We start from the raw sequence: 23,265 nt of genomic DNA, 5'->3' as shown, positions 1-23,265 counted from the left end.
TGTTGCTCTCACCTTTCATTTAACCAAAGCCCTTGAGCAGGAATCGACATTTAGTGACTTAATTTTATCTCAATATTTTGTTCTACCCCCTTTGACTGGAGCGATAGCACAGCGTGTAGGGCATTTGCCTTGCAAGCAGCCAAGATGTCCAATCCAAGTTCCTACACCCCTCTTGGAGAGCCCGGCAAGCTACCGAGAGTATTTCGCCCTCATGGCAAAGCCTGGCAAACTACCCATGATGTATTTGATAGGCCAAACACAGTAACAACAAGTCTCACAATGGAGACATTATTAGGCCTGCTCGAGCAAATCGATGAACAACGGAAGGACAGTGACAGTGACAGTGACAGTGATCCCCTTTGACTAGGCTTTGACACTTGATAAATAACTTCTGATAAAGAAAACAACTAATATGACCAGGATTTAGTCCTCTTGGATCTCTTGTCTGCATAGAAACCTGACAGCCCTGTTATTTGGGAGGGAGCAGAAAGGGGGAAGTATAGCCAGACCCAATAGGGCTCAGGGCTTATTCCTGGCTCTGTGTTCAGGGATCACTCCTTGTGACAGCCAGGAAACCTTAGGTGGTGCCACAGGTCAGACCCAGTCAGCCATTGTGCAAACGAGGCCAAACATCTGACCCGTTGTACTCTATATTCTACCCATGCCAGTTAGTCTTCCCTAGAAACTCTCCGTTGTCCAAACTTGCTTTTTTCCTCTTTGTCTGGTTCCTGCTCAGCTGCTAGTCTGGCTTCTGTTCTCCACATCTCTTTGAGACTTATGTCCTATTATTCTTTTGCTCTCTCTTCCTGTGTTTTCTCTTGCACAGGGTTTCCTAATGTTCTGGCAGGTCATGAAAAATATAGAAATAGACAATGCCACTGTTAAACTTAGCATGGTGATCACATCACAATATGTACACCCAAAATAAATACGTTCTTTTGTGTTGATTTTATCTCAATAAAAGTGATGGCATTTTAAAGGCACGTAGGGTAAAAATCTGGAATAAGGGAAGCTGAAGGTGACTGTTTGGGGGACTGGAGCTGGTCCTCTTTGGTCATCCTGGGTGTTGGCAGTTTCCATACTTTGGCACAATATCACCATGAATGGTATACTATTGTATTTCACTCAGGCACTCCAAACCCCCTTTAATTTTAGTAAACATGTTAATACATTCCCGAGTTTGCAGTTCATGTATTCACCTCTTTCTGAATTCATGAATTAAGGTATCACAACAAACACCCTGCTTCTCTATGTCTTTACTCATTGGCCTCTCTTGTGACTGCCACATGTATCTTCAGTTCCCTGAAATGGTAAATTGAACTTCCAAGTTTAAAGAAAATATGTAGAAAATATGTAGAGGTTCTCCCTAGCTTCTTACAGTCAACTGGTACTATATTTTGAAATATATTGTTTTTAGGGACTGGGGGTGTGGCTCAGTGATAGAACGTATGCCTTGCATGTGTGAGGCCCTGGATTCAGTCCATAGTACCATAAAAATAAAGAAAATAAACAAACAAGCTTAATTCTAAGACAACTTCCCATCCCCACTATTACTGCTCAAGCCTTTCTCATGTCTTGGCAAATGTTTACGATAAAGTGAGCACCTCTTAACCTTCAGTATTGACCTCCTTCAATTGTCTTCTTGTTGTTGAATGTCAAACAAGGCCCTTTATTATCTTACTTTATCCCCTGTCTCCTCTCTGCATTTCACAGCTCACACAATATGCTCTCTTTCCACCATTCTTTCAAAGTTTTTTTTTTTATGGCATGAGATTTGCCTTTGTATTGTCATAAGCCCACATTTCTTGCTTTTCTGGGTTATAATATCCATTACCTAAGCCCTACTCAGCATCACCTTTACTGTGAGACTCCAGTGAACGCCAGGTCCTTGTTGGGGGTATTCCTGGTTCCACTGTAAGATGTTAAGGGGAGTCTCCTCCAAGAGACACATTTCTGTCTTCCCTTGTTTTTGCACTTCTCACTGGCAGCAATGGATTCAGCCAGTTCATCACATCACAAGTCACAAACAGATTTTTTGGAAGGGATGTCTCTGAAACTTTTGTGAAGCAAAAAAAAAAAACTTAAATGCCAGATACATCTTGTGTATCCTGGATTCTGACTAGAGTGTCACTCAGTTCCTGAAACCCTTCACCCATGCTCCTCCACATGTGGTTTTACCCACAGAAGAAATTTTAATCATCTTTTGAGGATTAGCCCAAGTATCCACCTCAAGAGATTCACTATTCAACTCTTCCAAGCAGAGCTGGTGGCTTCATTATGTCCAACTATGCTTTGTCTGTGCTTTGGCTGTCTGTAATGCTTTTGCATTGGAAACATCTGTTAACTATTCCCCTATCCAAAGAGAAGCACATTTCGAGGAAAAAAGGGGCATGCTTGATTATATTTGTCCCTAACACATGATTTGGGCATAGAGTGGTGCAAAACAGAGAAGGGAGAGAAAAACAGCTGTGTTAGCATCTAGTCCTCTGATACCACCAGAATAATCCTCCTGGGATAACAGAGTGAAACGAGGCTTAATGGTCCCAGCGGTGAGAGGACATACCAAGGAGTCTTTCCAACTGAACGGGCAAGAGAATCCAGGACTTTGCTGACTCATACCCTGCTTCCCACATCTTGTGGCATTTCAAATTGCACAATCATCTCAAGAAGTTAGAATTATAAGTGACATCTTTTATGGGCCAGCTGAGTTCAACGCTTGATACCATCAACTGAGTTATACCTAAAAGAGGCGGAATCTTGAGGCTGTGTCATCACAGACTGAGAGTTTTGAACAGGTTGCCTCAGCCAAGGCTGAATCTGAAGATCAAAGAGGTTTGCCTCTGAACTGCTAAGCAGATCTGTGCAGGGAGGGGAGCAAGGCAAAAGCTTCGATTTGCAGAGGAATGATGCAGTGCAGCCAGCTGGCTCGGCTACCCCAGAATCTGCCGGCAGTACTCCCAGCAGGTGCTGATTCTCTATAGTCTATTAGCATCCTGGGCAATGGGGCTAGCATCCCTGCTAGGAATACTAGGGAACATTTGCTGAGTGCTTACTACCTATTAGAAACTCTCCAGAGAACTCTGTACATATTGCTCCAACGAACCCCCACAATTACCAAAGGGATGTTATTATTACCCCCTGATTGATTGAAAAAGGAAAAGGGCTCATGTGACTTAGATTTGGAAATTTGGAGGTAGACTGCAACCCCTGGGCCTATCCACCCCTTAGCCCCTAAATGAAATACAGTCCTTCCCAAAGAGAGAGATAGATAGATAGAGAGAAAGAGAAGAAAGAAAGAATGGGAAAACAAAAATGTCTGCCTTTCAATACTAACTCATTCTACCAAGAACCGTTTATTTTAAAATAATTTTAAAAGTTGCATCACAGTCTGCCCGGAGGGGAAAGGGTGTTGGTCCCTTCCGCCCTCCTTCCTCTGGAAAGAAGGATGGCAGCCGCATGGGAGCCTTGTGGACAGCAGGTATGAGCCGGGGGTGTGGGGGCGACTAAAACCTCATGGGAAGGGGGGTGTTCCGGTCCATCCTTCACGCCCTACCGAGGTCACCAGTTGCCCCCCACGAGCGGCTCTCCAGCACGGCCACAGCCCCAGAAGCACAAGGACTTAATGCAGAAACCAGCAGCTTGGAGCAGAAAAGTGAAAGGACTATGCGTTAATCCAGGCCATCAAGTCTGCCAGAGGGGAAAGGGTGTTGCCCCATTCGCCCTCTCTTCTCTGGAAAGAAGGATGGCAGCCGCATGGGAGCCTTGTGGACAGCAGGTATGAGCCGGGGGTGTGGGGGCGACTAAAACCTCATGGGAAGGGGGGCGTTCCGGTCCGTCCTTCACGCCCTACCGAGGTCACCAGTTGCCCCCCACGAGCGGCTCTCCAGCACGGCCACAGCCCCCGAAGCACAAGGACTTAATGCAGAACCCAGCAGCTTGGAGCAGAAAAGTGAAAGGACTATGCGTTAATCCAGGCCATCATGTCTGCCCGGAGGGGAAAGGGTGTTGGTCCCTTCCGCCCTCCTCCCTCTGGAAAGAAAGGTGGCGGCCACATGGGAGCCTTGTGGACAGCAGGTATGAGCCGGGGGTGTGGGGGCGACTAAAACCTCATGGGAAGGGGGGCGTTCCGGTCCGTCCTTCACACCCTACCGAGGTCACCAGTTGCCCCCCGCGAGCGGCTGTCCAGCACGGCCACAGCCCCAGAAGCACAGGGACTTAATGCAGAACCCTGCAGCTTGGAGCAGAAAAGTGAAAGGACTATGCGTTAATCCAGGCCATCATGTCTGTCCGGAGGGAAAAGGGTGTTGCCCCAGTCGCCTTCTCCTCTCTGGAAAGAAAGATGGCGGCCGCATGGGAGCCTTGTGGACAGCAGGTATGAGCCGGGGGAGTGGGGGCGACTAAAACCTCATGGGAAGGGGGCGTTCCGGTCCGCCCTTCACGCCCTACCGAGTCCACCAGTTGCCCCCCACTAGCGGCTCTCCAGCACGGCCACGACTCCAGAGCACAGAAACCAATTTCTTAACTATCTGACTTTCAGTAGAAATACTTCCAGGGTCAATAAGTAAAATAGCAGAAATCCAAAACCAACATTTAATTCTTGAACCCAGCTGTAGAAAGCAAATCACGTCACAATGCTTTTTCAGCTTGTCTGATTTGGGGGGGAGGGGTAAACTCTAAATAATAGTGGTGAATCTTTTATTGAAACAATGAATCTAATCAAAGCAGATAGAGTGTTAACTAGAATTCATCTGCCCCACAGGGACTGGGAGGGGTGGGGGGTGGGGTTTTATTGGGGTTCTTCATGGTGAAAAATAAGTATTGGTAAAGGGAAATGTGTTTGATATTTGCATGACTGAGACCTAAACCTGAAAGCTTTGTAACCTTTCCCACGGTGATTCAATAAATAAATTAAAAAAAAAAAGTTGCATCACAGTTAGACACACAGTTACGAAGCTGTTCATGATTGGGTTTCAGTCATATAATGTTCTAACATCTGCTCTTTCACCACATTTCCCACAACCAATGCCCCCAGTTTCCCTCCTGCCACTCTCCCCATCATCCCCTCCCCCACTAGCCTGACTCTATGTCAGGCATTTTTCTTTCTTTTATTTTTTGCTTTATTTATTTATTTGCTTTTTGGGTCACACCCAGCAATGCTCAGGGGTTACTCCTGGCTATGCACTCAAGAATTACTCCTAGACGGTGCTTGAGGGACCATAGGGGGATGCCAGGGATCGAACCTAGTTGGGTCACGTGCAAGGTAAACGCCCTACCCGCCATACACTCTGGCCCCTTTAGGCATTTTTCTCTTCTCTCTCTTTCTCTTTCTTGCTCTCTTTCTCTTCCTGTCTCTATCTTTCTCTCTCCCTCTCTCTGTTTCTCTCTCTCTTTCTCTCTCTCTCTCTTCCTCTTTCTCCCACCCCCCGCCTTTTTGGCCTTATATTATGCAATTCAGATGCTGAAAGGTTATCAGGTATATCCCTTTACCTACTTTCAAGACTCAGTTCCTGTCCAAAATGATCATTTCCAACTATTATTGTCATACCGGTCCCTTCTCTATCCTAAATGTCCCCTGTATCTATTCCCCGCCCCCACCACTCTTTTGACAAGCTTCCAAACATTGACCAGTCCTCCTGACCCATGTTTACCCTGGCCTTTATACAAAGACCTTTAAAGGAAGAGAAATCAAATTTCTTCTCAAGCAAGAGCTCTCACCTAACAGCGGTTCTATGTTGATAATCATTCCTTTTAGGATCTGTTTCCTGAAAGAGGTTTGATAATTCTTTAAATAGTTGTCTCTAAAGAGTCACTACTTTCTAGGGGTTTGGAATAACCCAGTCATTCCAAACCTGTAAAAATCAGGAAGTTTGTGCCCCCAGTTGACAAATCTATGGTGCTTATGTACTAGGTTTCATTTACAACAACAAAAACCATGCGCTAATATTTATTTATTTATTTTTAAATTTTATTTTCTTAAAATTGTTCACAATAATTTGATTACATTCAATATTTCAACACCAATCTCTCCATCATTACACCTTTTCGCCACCATTATTTCAAAGTTTCTCACCACCACCCAAGCCTGCCCCACAGGCAAATGCAAGACAATTCATTTTGTATTGCTTGTTATGAATAGTATAATATGTTTGTAAGGGTCTATCTCACAGTGATCAACAAAAAAGAAAAAAATTAAAAAAAATAGTATGAGGTATCATAAGGCTGCTTTTGCAGGTGTATGCTTCTGGAATTATAAAATTTAAAATAACTAGGTCCAGAGCCATCTCTGCAGCAAGCTACTCGGTTCTGAGATTCATTTTTGAGTCTCTGGATCTTGGCTATTAATGCACTTAAATGGCACCCAGAGGCACTTCCTGGGCATGACAGCCAGGATCCCCTAAGGGCAGAGAAATGAGAATGGATGGCCCAGTCCCAACGTTATCAGGCCTGGATGCCTGGATGCATTAATATTTAATTCATTCACCTACACTGATATTTTTGGCTTGATTTATGCATTCAGATAGACTATACTGTAAAGTAAAGTAAAAGTAAAGGCCCTCCCGTTGTTCGTCGATTTGCTCGAGTGGACCCAGTAACGTCTCCATTGGAGACTTTGTTGTTACTGTGTTTGGCATATCGAATATGTCACGGGGAGCTTGCCAGGCTCTGCCATGCGGGCGAGATACTCTCGGTAGCTTGCCGGGCTTTCTGAGAGGGGCGGAGGAATCGAACTCGTGTCAGCCATGTTGGCTGCGTGCAAGGCAAACACCCTACTGCTGTGCTATCGCTCCAAATAATATTTATAATGTCTTTAAGTTTGTATGCTTTTTCTTGAAATTTTCCATTTCAAACATATTACTAACCTCTTTTGGCTTCTCTGGGCAGTCCTTGACACCCAAGTGGTATCAGGTATCAAACCCAGTTTGATCATGCAAAGTACACACCATAACTCTTTGAGCCATCTCCCGGGCACATGACCTCTCAGTCTTAAGTCCTTTTGGTTCGCCTCTGTATGTCTGAATGCTCAGAAACAATCCAGAGAATCAAACCAAGAAAGAAAAGTTTCCATTTGCTACCCATTACTAAAATTTGACAATAATAATTATTAATTTCCTTATACATAAATGCAAAATTCAAATTTTGCTTCTTAATTTTTTTTAACCACTCGGCCACCTGGTCCCCTTACGATTGTTATTGGGTCACCTTTTAAAAAACAATGAAAGCAAAGAAGTATTTTTCAAATACCTATTTCAAGGCAGCTACTCCTCTGGGGCCTTCATTTCATCAACAGCCATATTTATTGTCAGTGAAGTAAACAAAACAAAACAAACCCAACTTTTATCTCCATTGCTTGAACAGTGCCTGTAACCTGCAGAAACTAAAATTTTATTTTTTAAATATCTCTGAAAATCCTATTTTAAAATGTTTTATGATGATGTACAAAGCATAGGCAGGCTGGGAGAAAAAGAGGTTGACTTCTTGCTTCAAGACATACCTTTCCAATTGACATGAATAGTCATTGCAATTGATTCACTTTTATTTGACTGGAAATGGTTTCCAAACACAATGTGTCACAGTGGTTTTAACTGTAAAATGTGTGAAAGCTTCATGGTAATTTGGCATACTGACCTCTTGACCTTATTCCTGAATGTGCTATAAAGAAGAAATCCATTTTTACCTCATGTGTCCAAAATACAACCTAAGGCAATAAATACTCTGTGAAAAATTGCTAAACTGCATCATACATATTTATCTCTTCCAATGATGAAAACACATTTTAAATAGGTCATTTTATAATCCTTTACCTTAGCCATGCTGATTTTTATTTCCATACCAGTACAATGGGTAGAGCAATTGCCTTGCATGTGGTTGACTAGATTCGATCCCCGGAATCTTAAATGGTCTCCCAAGTCTCACCAGGAATAATTTCTGAGCACAGAGCTAGGAGTAACCCCTGAGCATGAGGGTGTATCCTTACCACAATTTCTATGTGAGATACAGCAAAGAGAGAGGGCAGGTGTAGTCTTGTCTCTCAAAGACCATGGGTCCAGTGGGTGCTCATATTTCAACTGATGGGTTTTGTTGCTGATGAAAGTATTTGATCCCTGTTGAGCTAATGTAGTAGCCTGATAGGGTCAATGTTTGTTTTATTGCTATTTAATAAGATAAGGCACAATAATCAATAACAAATCATATCTTCTTTGCCTAAAATGTTGTACAACGAGACCGACAAGCTGATAAATTTATTGCTACAGTGATACAGGGCTGGAGCGATAGCACAGTGGGTTGGGCGTTTGCCTTGCATGCGGCTGACCCAGATGTGATTCCTCCGTCCCTCTCAGAGAGGCCAGCAAGCTACCTAGAGTATCCCGCCTGCACGGTAGAGCCTGGAAAGCTACCCATGGCATATTCAATATGCCCAAAACAGTAACAACTTGTCTCACAATAGAGACATTACTGGTGCCCGCTTGAGCAAATCGATGAACAACGAGATAACAGTGCTACAGTGCTACTGTGAAACAACACTTAGATTTCAATATGATAAATGAAGATAAGCATGATTCTTGCTTGAATTGTTTGGAAGGGAGTTTATTGCATACTTATTTTAGTAGGCAGCTTGCTTTTTAATCCCCCTTTCATGAAATTGTCACAATGAGTTCCCATTTTACAAGCAAGTGAGCTTAAGTTCAGAAACACTCTTGCCTATGACAGCTCTGGAGAATCAGAATCAGAATTCTTACACCAGTCTTCTGGCACAAGCTCATATTCATCCCTCTATATTTAATACTTCAAAGGCAATCATAGTTATAACTACATCTTTACCTGGCCAGAGACCCTTTCAAGTTAACCAACAATCCCCAGTTTTATACTACATATGATTATATATTACATATTTTAGGATGACTTACCCCTGAAAAGACTCAACTTCCACCTTGTACTACCCTTCTTTCTTTGCTCCCTATTGTAATACATCTGCTATTTTATCACAGAAGGACATTTTTTGTGTTAACACTAGGCAAAGTCCGTACCAGGAGATCCTGACCTTAAAAATGTAAACCTAAAGCTTGAGACCATTTTCCTACCCAGAAGAAGACAATAATCAAACCTCAGCAACAGATTAATGGAAATGGAGGATGAATGGGAAAAATCAGTGTTTTTTGAACCCACATTAATAATACAGTTGTTTTTTCCTTAAGTCATCAAAAAAGCAAGCAAGAGAAAAATGATTCCCATTAAAATTTAGAAAAGATACTGCAATGACCTCTAGATTCATTGCAGTTATTAGACAGTATTTGAGGTCTCTAGAGATTGACGGGAGATAAAGTTCTCTGAGAACTGGCAACTGGAAAGAAAATTACACTCACTTTAATAAACACCAGTGTTGCTGAGTGTATTTGTCCAGTTGCAGTGAATGCAATAAATATTTGAATCAATGTACTGGTAACATGACATGCTGCTCATTTCCCTCTAGTTCTGAATGATGAGTTTTAGCTGCACCACAGCTTTTATTTGAAGATTAATATTATATCTCCGTTTAGTCCCTTCTAAGCCTTCTTATGAAAACATACGTGACTTATTTTCAAAACCAGTGTCAGCCTTCCAATTTTTTATGGGATAGTAAATTAGTTTGATTAATTTCTGATTTAAACCTTGGTGTAAGGTTAAAAGAAATCACATCCTTTACAACTCGAATCTTCCTCACAGTATAATTTTATCAATTATTGATAAATGATATATTTTATTAATAGTATTTCTTTCCCTCTCACCATTTTCCACTGAAGATCTTAATTATTGAAGTTCTATGATGATTGAATTTAAATCAAATCAAAACTTTGAATTAAGTACTATTTTGTGTGAACAAGTGAGAGAAATGTAAGAAATATATTTATATTATTATAAACACCCTGCTCATTGTTTTTCTTTGGACAAAAAAAACTCTTATAATAAAGAATTATACACCATAGTAATGAGAAAGTGAAAATTATGCCTGATTGATACTAGCCTAGTCTATGTTGGCTAAATAAAACCATTATTTCCTTAGCACTCAATGTTTCCACTTCAGTGTCCTTAATAAGTGGAACCAAAGAGGAAATAGAACGTAGATTCTTGTAGCCATAACTCTGCTGAATTGTTCCTATAATTGGGTTTATAAAGGGATTCTCTAGATGATTTATTATTTTATGAGGCAACTTTATAGCAGAAATTGTTCATACAGATCATGCTATATGAACTGTGTCTGAGAGGCCAATAAAGTGAGTTTAAGGCTGATTTGAGCTTACTTTGGGCTGACCTGATGTTATTTTTATGGATGGCTCCAGTCGTTCTAAGACAACACACATTTCCATCGACGTGGATGCTATTCTGGGAGACAAGTGGTGACATGCTTTGACTCAGATATTGGTGCAAAAGAAAAGTAACAGCATTTTCATTTCTAGAAACAGGAATGCTTTTAAGACTCCTGAAAAGATATCAATGGGACTATAGATATGCATATATAAATTAACTTTGTAAAACATGTGGGACTTTTCAAATCAACTAAGCAGCAAAACCAATATCATTTACCATTTACTGGACTATCTTACTTTATAAAACATGGAGGATTTTGTGGTACATGAAGTGCAGAAGACACCTTTGGCTAAAATATCAGAAACCACACTAAAAATGATTTGTTCTTGAATATTTAAAATTCAAGAACAAAAGTTTAAATATTGCAAAAAATTAAAATATCTTTGAGAGGATAAAAGGAATCTATCACAGATATTTTACAACTTGAAAAGGAATCTACCATTGTGAATTTGTACAAAATGAAAATATGAAACATCTAATTTTCTTACAATCTATTAGCGAGTATATAGTATATTTTAAAGCCAGAATGCAGGAAAGCATATGCAAGAAAATCATGTGGAATCAAAATTATGCATAGAGGAATCCCTAATTAATCAAAATTTTGTGTGATCTTCATTGCCCTCCTAACTCCTGACCCAGACATCAGCTTTTAAAACATTTTACTTTGAGATCATCAAATTCCATTTCTGTAGAGGACACTTCAAATGATAAAACTCAAAGACATAACTTTGGTTTATTTCAATTAAGCACATTTGACATGGAGAAAGCATTTCTAGAAGAGAGATTGTTCCACTGTATTTAAGGCAGCTCTGAATCCTAAACCAAACTTCTTGTAAAGTCAGTTATGTACATTTGCCTCTTAGCTCATTATAGCCAGTGTCAGGACCAACTATAGCAAGTACGTTGCTGGAAGGCAGTGTGATACAAGGTCTGGCGTGAAGGCAGGGCAGCTGGCTCCACAGCTGTGCAAACTCTGCAATTCTGTGGTTTGAGTGGGAGGTACCGAACAGTCCTAGACTTCCACATATTCACAGAAGACACTTAAGTTTCTCCTGCTCAGAAATTAAGATTTTTGTCTTGAACACCCTAGATGTCATTTTCTAAGATCAAAATAATAACCAGAGCATTTAGCTAGGGGAGTAATGGAACCAGGAGCTTGTGAAAGAAGAATGTACTTGGTTATGGAGGGGGGGGGGGGTTGCCTGCATAAAAAGCTCAGAATAGACTAAAGCCCTATGAGCATTGGCCAGTGATTCTTGGGCAGTGTAGTTTACTCTTTGCTTCAAAATGTCATGTGCTCTCTCAAGAACTGTGTTTTGCTGATGCAGAACTGGAACTAAGAAGTTATGCAACTCCAAATCACTGTAACAAATGATTCTTTCACTTTTCTGAATGGATAATAATATTTGGTGCAACATTTTATATAATGATGAGAACTGACACTGGAGGCATGAAATGGTCTACTGTCACAAACCAATAAATACTATATTTACTTTTTCTGAATTATTAGTCTGTGTTAAATTTTGAGCCATGGTAAAGGTAATATTGTAGATGTAATTAGTTTATTTTTCCATATTTTAATTCCTGTACCTAATTTGTGCCAGAGATACATATCTAAGGCTGCTCCACTCACCCAAGCCACAACTGTTTCTTGCCTTTGTGTAACACTTGGCTGCTGGCAAAATATTTCCACATCTGTTCTTTGAAATAACAAGGAAAAGTAGGCAGAGAGTGTTATTCTCATGTTAAAGTTTCAAAGATTCAGAGAGATGATTCTGGTACTAGTAGTCACAGATTTTGAAACTGATATATCTCAGATTCATTAAAGAGGACACGTATTCTTTAATTCTTTAACACTACTCAAAAAAAAAGATTGCGTGTCTTTTATTTTACTCATCTGGATGAACATATGAGGGTAGCAACAAATGGATCAGGGAGATTGTTCAGTGCCGAAAAGCATGTAGAGTAAATAATGTTATTAATTTATTCTCACCTTTTTTCTTCCCGTCCCAAAACAGGACTCAAAAGAAATAAAGAAGAAACTCAAACATAATAAAATTCTTCTAGACATTTGATTAAACCCTATAAATATTATTTTCTTCTGTTTTATTTGGGGACCGCACCTGACTGTGTTCAGAGATTACTCCTGTCTCTGTGCTCAGTGATCACTTTTGGCAGTGTTCTGGGGGATATTTGTGGTGTCAGGTAATCAAACCCAGGTTGACCACATACAAGGCAAGCATCTTAATCCCTGTGCTATCACTCTGGCTCCCCCTAAGTGAATATCAAATCTACTTGTCATTTGATCAGCGGTAAAAGATACTGCACACTCCATGTCTCTAAACAGAAAATGATCTATATTGAATCCTCATGTCTACAGTTACAGCATTTACTATTGCTAAAGTATTAGTTTAGGTATACCAAAAAACGGAAGAAAGGGTCAATAGGAAGCCTATAGTCTTTTACACTTTTGGCTGTGTTTAATAACTACTAGTGTAAGACAATTCCGTTCACTGATAACCTGTGTGGAAAGTCATGGGATCCGACATCATTCAATAAGGCCATAAAATTGATTTTGTCTTATTTGAATTTACTTCATTGTATAAAAACCCTTATAAATTAAAGCAATTAAGATGTCAATATGGTGCCCTTTATCACCTTCCAAATTGGGAGGGGAGGGAAGAAACAGAATATAAAGATGATGGAGCTTTGTTCTGTATCATAAAATAAAAAAAAAGTTACAGCTTTCAATACCACTTAGGCTCCTTTGATTTCTACATATACATTGGCTATAAAGGATAACTTTATTAAATTAAGGAAAGAACAATCAGCTTTATAAGTTATTTTATAATTTTAACTCTTTTTAAACTTGGTGAAATTGTTGAATTTTAACTCTTTTATTTGTGTAATAAATAATGATCATGAATTGAAGTCACACATATCTAAGAATAACTTCTTAAATAATTTAAAATATTTCTGCTTACTAATTATACATAATATTTGTATCAATAATTAATTCTTTTACTTCTGTCAGCTTACAAGTCTGTGTGAGTGCTGAGCCGGGAGTAATACTTGAGTATTGCGAGATATGACCACCAAACCAGAAAACAAACAAACAGAAACACAAGAACAGGCTAATAGTCATAAAATATGGACTGGGAACTGAATTAATATTTAATTTTCTCTCTACTCATTGGTAAGGTTTTCCAATATTTATTTAATCATAAATATATTTATAGAGTAACTGTATTAAAGACAAATACCTGTATATTTTAAATAAAATCATTTTAATAATGTAGGTATAAATGTCTATGTAATATGCCAATTTTTAGAAATATGTTAATTTAAAATTTTATTTTATTTTTATATTTTATCTATGAGCACATATTTTAATTTAATTATAATAATTCCATTTGCATGTTTTGTATCATAATAAAAGCTTTATATAAGATCAAAGGTATACTATGTATACAATAGTACAGCTATCAATCATACTTCTATAAATTACTCATATAAAGATTTTAGATTAAATAAGACAGATATTTTTAAAGCCAAAATCCTTATCTTAGATCTGAGTAAATCAAGCCTAGAAATACTAAATGACTTGTTCATTGTCTTAGTGGAAGAGATGAACTAGAATAAAGTTCTGACTTTCATCTCATATTTTGCACATCAGATACACTCCTATAGTCTTCCATGAAATTAAACTATAATAGATGCATACAAACAAAAAGTCCTAGCAACTTATTTTTATCCATAAGGTAACAATCAATATAACGCTTAGATATTTTAAAGTATTTTTAAATGCTCTGAAAAAAGATCCATAGAAAATTTAAATCACAGCCATTTTCCCCTCTGGGGAAACCCATGTTCTCTCTTAAGTATGCTTTCCTCCCTTTCTCTTCTTTCACACTCTATTCCTTTCTTTTCATTTCTCTTTTTTAAACACTTCTCTAAATAAATTTCTTCCAATTAAAACTATTTTGTTTCATTACAAAATTTAAATAAAACAATAAAGATTTTATGTTAGCATTGTCATAAATGATATGAATTGTTGTTGAAACAGTTACATGGTCAACAGTCAAGTTGTATACTTACAGTAAACTAATTGCCATTTCTTATCATATTTTTCCTATTCTATATCTTATTTGTAATATTTAAGTGATCTCATGGTCTCCATCACTACCACCATTATAATGTGATTAGGTTAGTCATCTTTAATGGTCCAGAAAGAGAGCAGGTCTTCAAAGCACCCAATAGAGGCTCCTGGTCAACTGTGAACTATCCACTTGGATTTTTTTCTACTGACTGTGAAAAGCAACACATAAAATGAAAGTCACTGTCACTGTGTTCCCGTTGTTCATCAATTTGCTCAAGCGGGCACCAGTAACGTCTCCATTCGTCCCTGTCATATGCTAGTGTAGTCATGTAAAATGAAGTATGAACCCATAAATAAATCCAGACCCACATATTATCTACCTTTACTTTGAAACTAGTGACCAAAATGGTTCAAAGGATACATTGGCATTTGTCAATGAAGTGTTAAGGAAAAGACTTACTAAGAGCTTTGAATTAGTCAAATAAACTTAGTTCTTCAGTATGATAATATTCACAGTTCTCCTAAGGACAGTTATCATTCTTAAGTAAAGAGAGTACATTCTAGAATATTACTTCTCAATAGCATATATTTTTAAATTTAGCTAAGTGAGAAGTTTTCCTCTTAAAAAAATAAATAGAAAGATCCTGAGTGATAATACAGCAGGCAGAGTGATTGTCTTGCAAGCAGTCAACCCGGGGTTTGACCTAGCATGCCATATGATCCCCAGAGCCCCATCAGGAGTGATCCTTGAGTGCAGAACCAGGAGTAGGTCCTGAGAACGACAGCATGTGACCCTCACAAATAAAACAAAATAAAAATAGGAAAATATATGAAAGAGATCTGGGGCCGGAGCTATCATACAGGGGGTATAATAAACCAGCTACATACCTTACGCATGGCCAACCTGGTTTGGATTCCTTGTGCCATATATGGTCCCTGAGCCCAGCAGGAGTGATCCTTGAGCACAGAGCCAGAAGCAAGCCCTGAACACAGCAGGTGTGTTCCAAACCAAAATAAAACGAGGAACTCCTCTGTTTAACCAATATTAAGCCTATTTGTTCTTCTAAATTAATAACAAGTCATTTTTGAGATTGAAACAGCTACTCTGGAGAGATATCAGGAACTAACTTGCCAAGAAGGTAAGTATGCTAGAATTGACTATGCTATTCCCTTAAAATCTTTCCCTTACAAAGCATTTATGGAACGTTGACAGTGGCTAAGCTTCTTTATGGTGAGATTAGGAGTAACTTATCTCAACAGTACCCAGTATTATTTTTGTGTTTTTAACAGTTATAAATCATCAGAGTGATGAGCCTTCCTTTTACTGACACCTCTTTAAGAAATTCATTTGCATTTAACTCTCAAACTTAACATAACACTTTGATTTAGTGATATTGTATGAAAATTTTTGGTTTAATAAACATCAAATACTTTTCTATTATACTGTCAGTATACAAATAAACAGAATTTTCTGGCACATAGTAAAATATCTGCAAGATAAGCGGCAATTTTTAATTGCATCAATTTGATGCAGTGAAAGAATGACCTAGTGTTAAAGGGTAATTTTTACAAGTTAGGTGTCATTGATGTTCATTACTATGTGAGAACACAATTATAAACACTTGCTACTAATAGTGTGAACATACTCTTCTGTTACATGAATGTCGCATTTATTGCATCTGAATTCAAACTTGTGGAAGAAAGTTTCTAGAAAAATTAAAATCAAGGTTCTGTTCTCTTACTTTCTTAACTAGACTGAATCATGAAATGAGCATCTTCATAAAGTGACTAAAATACCCACATCTCATTTTGATTTATATAGTGAGTGACTATATAGGTATATAGTGTATTTACTTTTACTCCAAATGTGGACTTATTTCTGCAATATCATTAAGAATTATTAGAGACAGAGTGTAGCTCAATAAATGTTCCTGCAATCAATTAGCATTCAAAATGTCCAGCCTACTTTGTTTGACAACTGTAAACATTAGTTTAAAGAACAAAATGATTTTGTGATGACCAAGAGGAAAACCATAAAGCACGACTAAACTTCTATAATATTAAACATGGGTTAATACCTAACAGTTCATGTAAGACAGCAAATATTACAATATTAAGGCAGCAAATATCAAAATGGCTTAATCCCATAAAGAATTTTTCTGCAAAGAACAAACGATCAGTGGCTGGGGTAGGAGACTACTCATAAGAAGGGCAGATGCAAGTTGCCATGCATAATTGTACAGAAATTGTTGTTAAGGCAAAACAAAATTCTCCCTGTGCCCAAATTATGTAATCTATCCAGAACAGGCAAGTTCCTCTGTTCAACAACTCTGATAATGACCCTAATAGTTTAATTACAACTTGCTGCTCAAGGAGATAAACAAGGCTGTTTGATTTTAAAACCAGGGGTTACAATTACTTTAAACGCGGGGGAAAGGCACATCTGCGAGCAGATCTTAGTATGTCAGGAAAGCAACCAGAAACCAGCTGGAAAATAAACAAAGCCCCAGGAGTGAGCAGCCGGCGCAAAATTAAAGCGAAGCCATCCGTTTGAGTAGTGGAGCAGTAGGCGTGAGGCGTAGTAAACAGGCGGCAAATGTAGGTGGGCAGGGATAAAATACTTTCCTAAGCTAAATCTTTGGCGTTTGCACTGGGATTTCTGCCTCATTGCCTGAGCATCTCTCTCTCCTCTGTCCAGCTCACAAGCACATCTCTGTCACATGGTCTAGTTCAGCACCACCGAGACAGGACAGCTCCCCGCGCCGCATATCAGTGCCTGGGTGGCCTTGCTCTCTGTTTTACCAAGACTGTCAACTGTATCTCTTTGTCATGAGTACTTGGTACGTTGCTTCTAGAGATATTCCAAGAGGCATATAGAAGTCATTGAGAGTTTATCTAGGCTTCATTATTTTTCAGCTGAAAGAGAGCAGCTGGGTGTGAAAACCCTAATATTAAACTTCTAGAAAGTTTAGCCAATTTACCCGGTGATTACAAATCACTGGGTTTAATCTGATGGCAAAATGGCTCAATGCCACGTTTGAAGTAGTTGAAACTTTGAAACTCAGTTTCTTTGTACCGTGTTTTTTGTACTATTGTAAAGGCACTGGGAGAGAATAATGACTTCCATTAACAGTGTCTTTGGCACCTTTTCTCCTGTGAAAAGGAGAATATTAGGAGAATAGACCAGAGTTTTATTTTATATTGGTTTTAGGGACACACCCCTCAATGTACAGGGCTTAATATTGCTCTATCCTCAGGGATCACCACTTCTGATGGCAGGTCGGGGGACATCAGGTGCTAGGATCTAACCCAGGTCAACTTTCTGTTTATTAACTTTTCAGCCTCTGGACCATAGTTAAAACTCAGGGGTAAATGAATAACCAGATGGCAAAAAAAATCTCTATTCTAAAATAAACTCTTCTTCACTCTTTTTCAAGATCAACTACTCTGTATAACTGAACATAAGAGTGCAGAATGATACCAAAATGATACCATGGGCACCCACAAAAAAAAAAAAATCAAAACTCTTCTAATAAAGTCTCTTTGTTTACAGCCCCCAATCCAAAGAAAATAGTTTCAGACATCCTAAGGAAATGCATGATTAAAATACCCAAACCACAAAAGCAGGAAAATTACATTCCAAGGAACTTGACTACTCTTGCCTATTCAGTTGCCATTCTTGCAATCTGGAAGAAATGGTTGATGAGCCATGTGTCTTTTCTTGTGCAATTTTCTATTTTGCCCAGTTTTCTCCATTTCATATAAAATATGCATTATCTGAAGGTGCTCTTTGAACCAATATATACATTTACCCATATATACACTCTGGTTCAGTTCCACTCTTTCAGTGGATTTATTTTCCTACAGTAAAAAGTAACATTCAGGTTTTAAGCATATTTTGAAGTTGGATCTTCAGGAAAATGGTCTCTCTCTTTTTGCACTGGAGATGTTAGAATACCCAGCAACTCTTGAAAGGAAGTGATACAGCCAGGGGGAAACTTAGGAATCATTCAGAAAAGTCAGTACTGGAAGCTAGTGGTGGGACAGCTTTTACCCAGTGACCCTGTTACCCCTGATACTAGTAACAGAGGTGAGATTTTTTTGTGATTATAGAGTGGCCATGGTTAGCAGACGCTGGGGAGTTCTAATCAGATAACTAGAAACCATATTCCAATCAGGTAATCAGGTAATAACTTTTAATCAGGTTGTCTCAACTAAAGCAATTTTGACTTTAGCAATTTTGACTACACCTAAATGCTCCCTTCCTTCCTCACTAACTCCTTCCTTCCTTCGTTCCCTACAATCCTTTTCTTTCTTCCTTCCTCCCTTCCCTCCTTCCTTCCTTCCTTCCTTCCTTCCTTCCTTCCTTCCTTCCTTCTTTCCTTCCCTCCTTCCTTCTGTCCTTCTTTCCTTCTTTCCTCTTTCTCTCCCTCCCTTTTCCTTCCATTTCTCCTTCCTTCTTCCCTTCTTTCTTTCCACCCAGTCACTCCTTCTTTCTATCCTTACTGCTCTTCCTTCCCTTTTTCTATTCCTTCCATCCTCCTTCCAATTCTTCCTTCCATCCCTTTCTCCATTCCTTCCTTCTTTCCATCCCAACTTCTCCCCTTCCTTCCTTACCCTTTCTATTCCTTCCTTCCTCCCTTCCAATCCTTCCTTCCCTTCCTTTCTCCATTCCTTCCTTCTTTCCATCTTAACATCTCCCCTTCTTCCTTACCTCCTTACTTCTATTCCTTCTATCCTCCTTCAAATTTTCCTTCCCTCCCTTTCTCCCTTCCTTCTTGCTTTCCATCCTTCTATCCTCCCTCTCTCCTTTCTTCATCCCTTCTCTCCTCTCTCTCCCTTTTTTCATTCCTTCCTTCCTTCCCTTCTTCCCTCCCTCCTTCCCCTTCCTTTCTACCTCTCTCTCTCTCTTTCACCTCAGTTATTCTTTTTGCTTAATTCCCATCTGGGCCACTCGGGACCCCAGCTTCAATGACAGCGTCAAAGAACCTCAGGTGGTACCCTATAGACCCCCATTATTATTCCCATGGTTTCTCACAAACTGCTTGCTGCAGGGCTAGATCTTGTTCCAAATGAGCAACCTCCTCCCCACTCTATCCCCCCCCCCCACTTCCCGAGCCGTGGGACAACCCCCTGGAAAAACCACGAGAGTCTGTCTGAATGTCTCCAACAAGTTCCACCCCGTAGTAAAACCCCCGCCACCAGCCAGCGGGTCTGAGCCACGGAGCAGCCCGCCCGCCACCCCCGCCCCCTGGCAGTGCGCTCGCTCACACGCTGACCCAGCTGTGGGTTATTCCTGTGATCATTGTTATCCGTGACACCACTTTCTTCAAGGCAAGGGAAAGCCCGTGTGTAATTCCTGGATGGATGGATGGATGGAGGGAGGGAGGGCTCCGTGCACGACCCTCTCCCCCCACCGCCCTAAACACACCTCTGCAACACACGCGCACGCACACACACACACACACACACACATACACGCACGCACGCACGCACATGCACACGCACACACACACACATGCACACACTCCTTTACACAAAGAGAACGAGGAGAGCAGGAGCTCGGAGCCCCGGGCTGGGCAGCGAGGGGGGTCCGCGGGGAGGGCCCGGCCGGGAGGGCGGGGGCCACCCCTGCAGGGGCGAGGAGGGGTGCGAGGTGCCGAGCGGGCCGGCGCAGAGGGAGGGCGGGCCGCGGGCTGGGGCGAGCTGGGCGAGCGCTCAGCGCCGCCGCCGCCGCCGCCGCCGCGTCCTTACCTGCCCCGAGGTTGAAGGAGATCCTGGCCTCGGCGAGGTACGGCGTGTCGCTCTTGGAGCGGACTCTCCGGATGGGCCGCCGGTCAATATCGTCCTCGGAAGATGCCGCCATTAACGTGGGAGGCAGGAGCAGGGTCGCCCGGCGAGCTGGGAGCGAGGAGCAGACGCCCAGAGAGGGGTAGGGGGAGGCGGCGAGGGGCGCAGGGGGAGGACGAGGCGCGCACACAGACCGACACGGACACACACACACAGACACACACACACACACAGACACAGAGACAAGCACAGACACAGACACACAGAGGTTGGGGGGAGGGGAGAGGGGGGGAGGGGAGAGAGAGGGGAAAAGGGGGGATGGGGAGGGAGAGGGAAAAGAGAGGGGAAAACGAGGAAGAGAGAAAGAAAGGGAGCAAAGCAGAAGAGAAGGGGTGAAGGGAGAGGAGAGAAAGAGAGAGAGAGAAAATCCGTTAAGGATTGGTGGACTGGAGCAGAGAGCGGGCTCCCCCTGGCTTGCGCCCTGGGCTCCCCCTTCACGCGTCTCCCAGCCCCAGGGCGCGCGGGTCAGTGCTCTCCACACCGACGCCCTGCCTCCAGCCTGCAGCCCCAGTTTTTCAGCTCTTGGCACAGATAGGCTGATGCGAAAGGGAAGGTTCCCAAGCCAAGCTGCTGCACCGGTCAGCACGGGCCCTCTCCCGCCAAATGCACTCTGGGCTCCCCCGCTCGTGGAAGCCCCGCGTCCCACCGCGAGTCTGTGGGACTAGGCGAAGGCACCCCAGCTGCAGTTTGCTGCAGGCAACCGTTCGTTTCTCCTGGGGTGCCAGTGCAGGACCAGCAGCTGGTTAGGTGTAAGGGAGAGCTTTGCACTTGAGGGACAACTCTGCTCCCACTTTCCCATTTCAGGGAGAGAGTCAGACCAGAACTCCTCCAAATCTCTCTTGCTGGGTCCCTGGGAGACCCAGAGGTGGGGACTCAGGAGGACCTGGAAGTTTGAAAGTTTGGGAGCAATTGGGATGATTAGGAGTCCGGAGTTGCTGTTTTGGATGCAGGCTATGATGCTCAGGCTAAACTCTTTACACACCCACTAACTTTCCGATGTGTACATAAACCCTCATTCTTGCAAGCTGGGAAAAATATACTCCCATCCCTGCACCTTTCTAAACACCATTTGAGGTGGTCCCCTCAGTGCACAGTCAGAATTAGTCCCCCAGCACCAGTGGGTGTGGCCAGAAGTAGTAACTCATACCATATAGGGTGACTTGGAAAACAAGTAACATCATTGGGCTCAACCTGTAGTCACTGAGGTTAAATCAGGGTTCTCCTCTCCATGACCTTGTACCAATGTTTCTGAAGATAATGTGATGCTCAAGGGTGTGTTAGCTTCCTCCTTTGAACTGCAGCCTCCCCATGTTACACAGCAGAACTTAGAGTGGTTTCTAAAGCACGAGTGGGAGTGGTTCCATGCTCCTAGCTAACCTATTGATGGGTTCCACTCTTTCATGTTTGGCTTTCTACCACTTCAGTCACTTGGCCTTTTTGTGGCCTGATGTTGCCACTCTTCTTTCTACTAAGAACCACCTGGAGTACTGGGATCAATGTGAACTGGATTCCCTCCGTGCTACAAAGAAAATCTCAGTGTCAAGCCATGCCCCTCAGCCTCAGAGGAAGAAGCACTGCCCTGGCCAGTTCTCAAGGCTTTTCTATCTCTGTCAGCTCTGAGTTCTCTTATCCTGGACCCTGTCAGACTCAAACTTTTAGCTTCTCCATTGGAAGTAACACTTTCTTGAACAGGTAGTAACACTCTCTCCAAGGAAATAATGATTTACCGGTCACATCACTGCTTCCACAATCCTTACCAGATGACTTCCTACCACCCCTCCCCCATCCTTACCTACCCCTGCCTTCTGTCAGGGTTCACAGGATTTACCTGTAGAACTCTTGGCTCTGAAGACTCTATTTTGACTCCCAATCTCCTCTTTCCAACTGTACCAACAGAACCTGTCCAAACCACTCAGCCTCACTTGCTTTTCAAGGTGTTCAGTATCTTTGTAACCACTGACACCCTGTCTTCCTTGGCTGCTCTGAATGTTGTGGTACTCTGTCCTCGAATGATCTCCCTTAACTTCTTTTTATTTTCTTTTTGGTCACACTCAGTGATGTACAGGGCTTACTCCTGCTCTACACTCAGGAATTACTCCTGGCAGTGCTAGGGGGACCATATGGGATGCTCAGAATTGAACCCGGGTCGGCCACGTGCAAGGCAAATGCCCTACCCGCTGTACTATCACTCCAGCCCTCCCTTACACTTCTTGCACTAAACATTTGGCTTGTAATTGTTGGTCAGTTCTCAGCATGTTCATTTGAATTTCTTTATCTTAAAGTTCAGAGGCCTTCGTAACCTGCTTTTTAATCTGTTTTTCAGAGCTCAAGTCCTATTGTATACCAAGGTCTCTTCCCTACAAACTTCACATGCTTTACACCGGTAATGATGGATAGCTAGTCCACTAGTCTACGTCATGATCTCAGTAAATACTGAGATATAGTAAATACTCAATACACATTTTGGACTAAAAATAGAAGGGGAAGGAAAAGATGGAAATGGAGAAAAGAATAAAATAAGGTATAAAATAGGGTAACATAGTCAATGAATAGCGTGACTTGGGCCTGTATATGTTTGCGTCATTGAAAATCATGTTCCCTTAATATCGACTATTTAAAAATATATATGTACATATAGAAATATATGTATTTGACATATTTATATATATGGAGAGAAAGGGACACTCTGATGAGAAGTGTGGTGTTGAAATGTTTTTATGAAACTTTTTCATTGGCTATATTGCAAAATCGTAAATCACAGTGACTTAAAATTTTTAATATACAAATGTTTTTATCCCAAGTGGTATAAAAGGAGCATTTTATGGGGCTGGAGGGATAATATAGCAGGTAGGGAGCTTGTGTTGCATGCAGCCAGCCTGAGTTCAATCTCCAGCATCCCATATGGTTCCCTGAGCACTTCCGGGAGTGGTCTCTGAGTGCCCAGCCTGGAGTAACTCCTGAGCATCATTGGG

The 23,265-nt window shown here is 41.3% G+C and overlaps 1 protein-coding gene across 4 annotated transcripts in view; it reads right to left on the bottom strand.

Annotated features, from left to right (window-relative positions):
• PHACTR1 (phosphatase and actin regulator 1) overlaps positions 1 to 23,265 on the bottom strand; it is a 565,331-nt gene that overhangs the window by 518,750 nt on the left and 23,316 nt on the right. For all 4 annotated transcript variants that reach the window (XM_056132319.1, XM_056132324.1, XM_056132320.1 and 1 more), the window contains one exon: positions 20,198 to 20,344. In XM_056132319.1, coding sequence (XP_055988294.1) covers positions 20,198 to 20,344 — 147 coding nt within the window. The remainder of the gene's footprint in view (positions 1 to 20,197; positions 20,345 to 23,265) is intronic.

The sequence above is a fragment of the Sorex fumeus genome, unplaced genomic scaffold, assembly GCF_029834395.1.
Source record: "Sorex fumeus unplaced genomic scaffold, SorFum_2.1 ptg000094l, whole genome shotgun sequence".
Classification (NCBI taxonomy): Eukaryota; Metazoa; Chordata; class Mammalia; order Eulipotyphla; family Soricidae; genus Sorex; species Sorex fumeus.
This window is presented reverse-complemented; position numbering and strand designations above follow the sequence as displayed.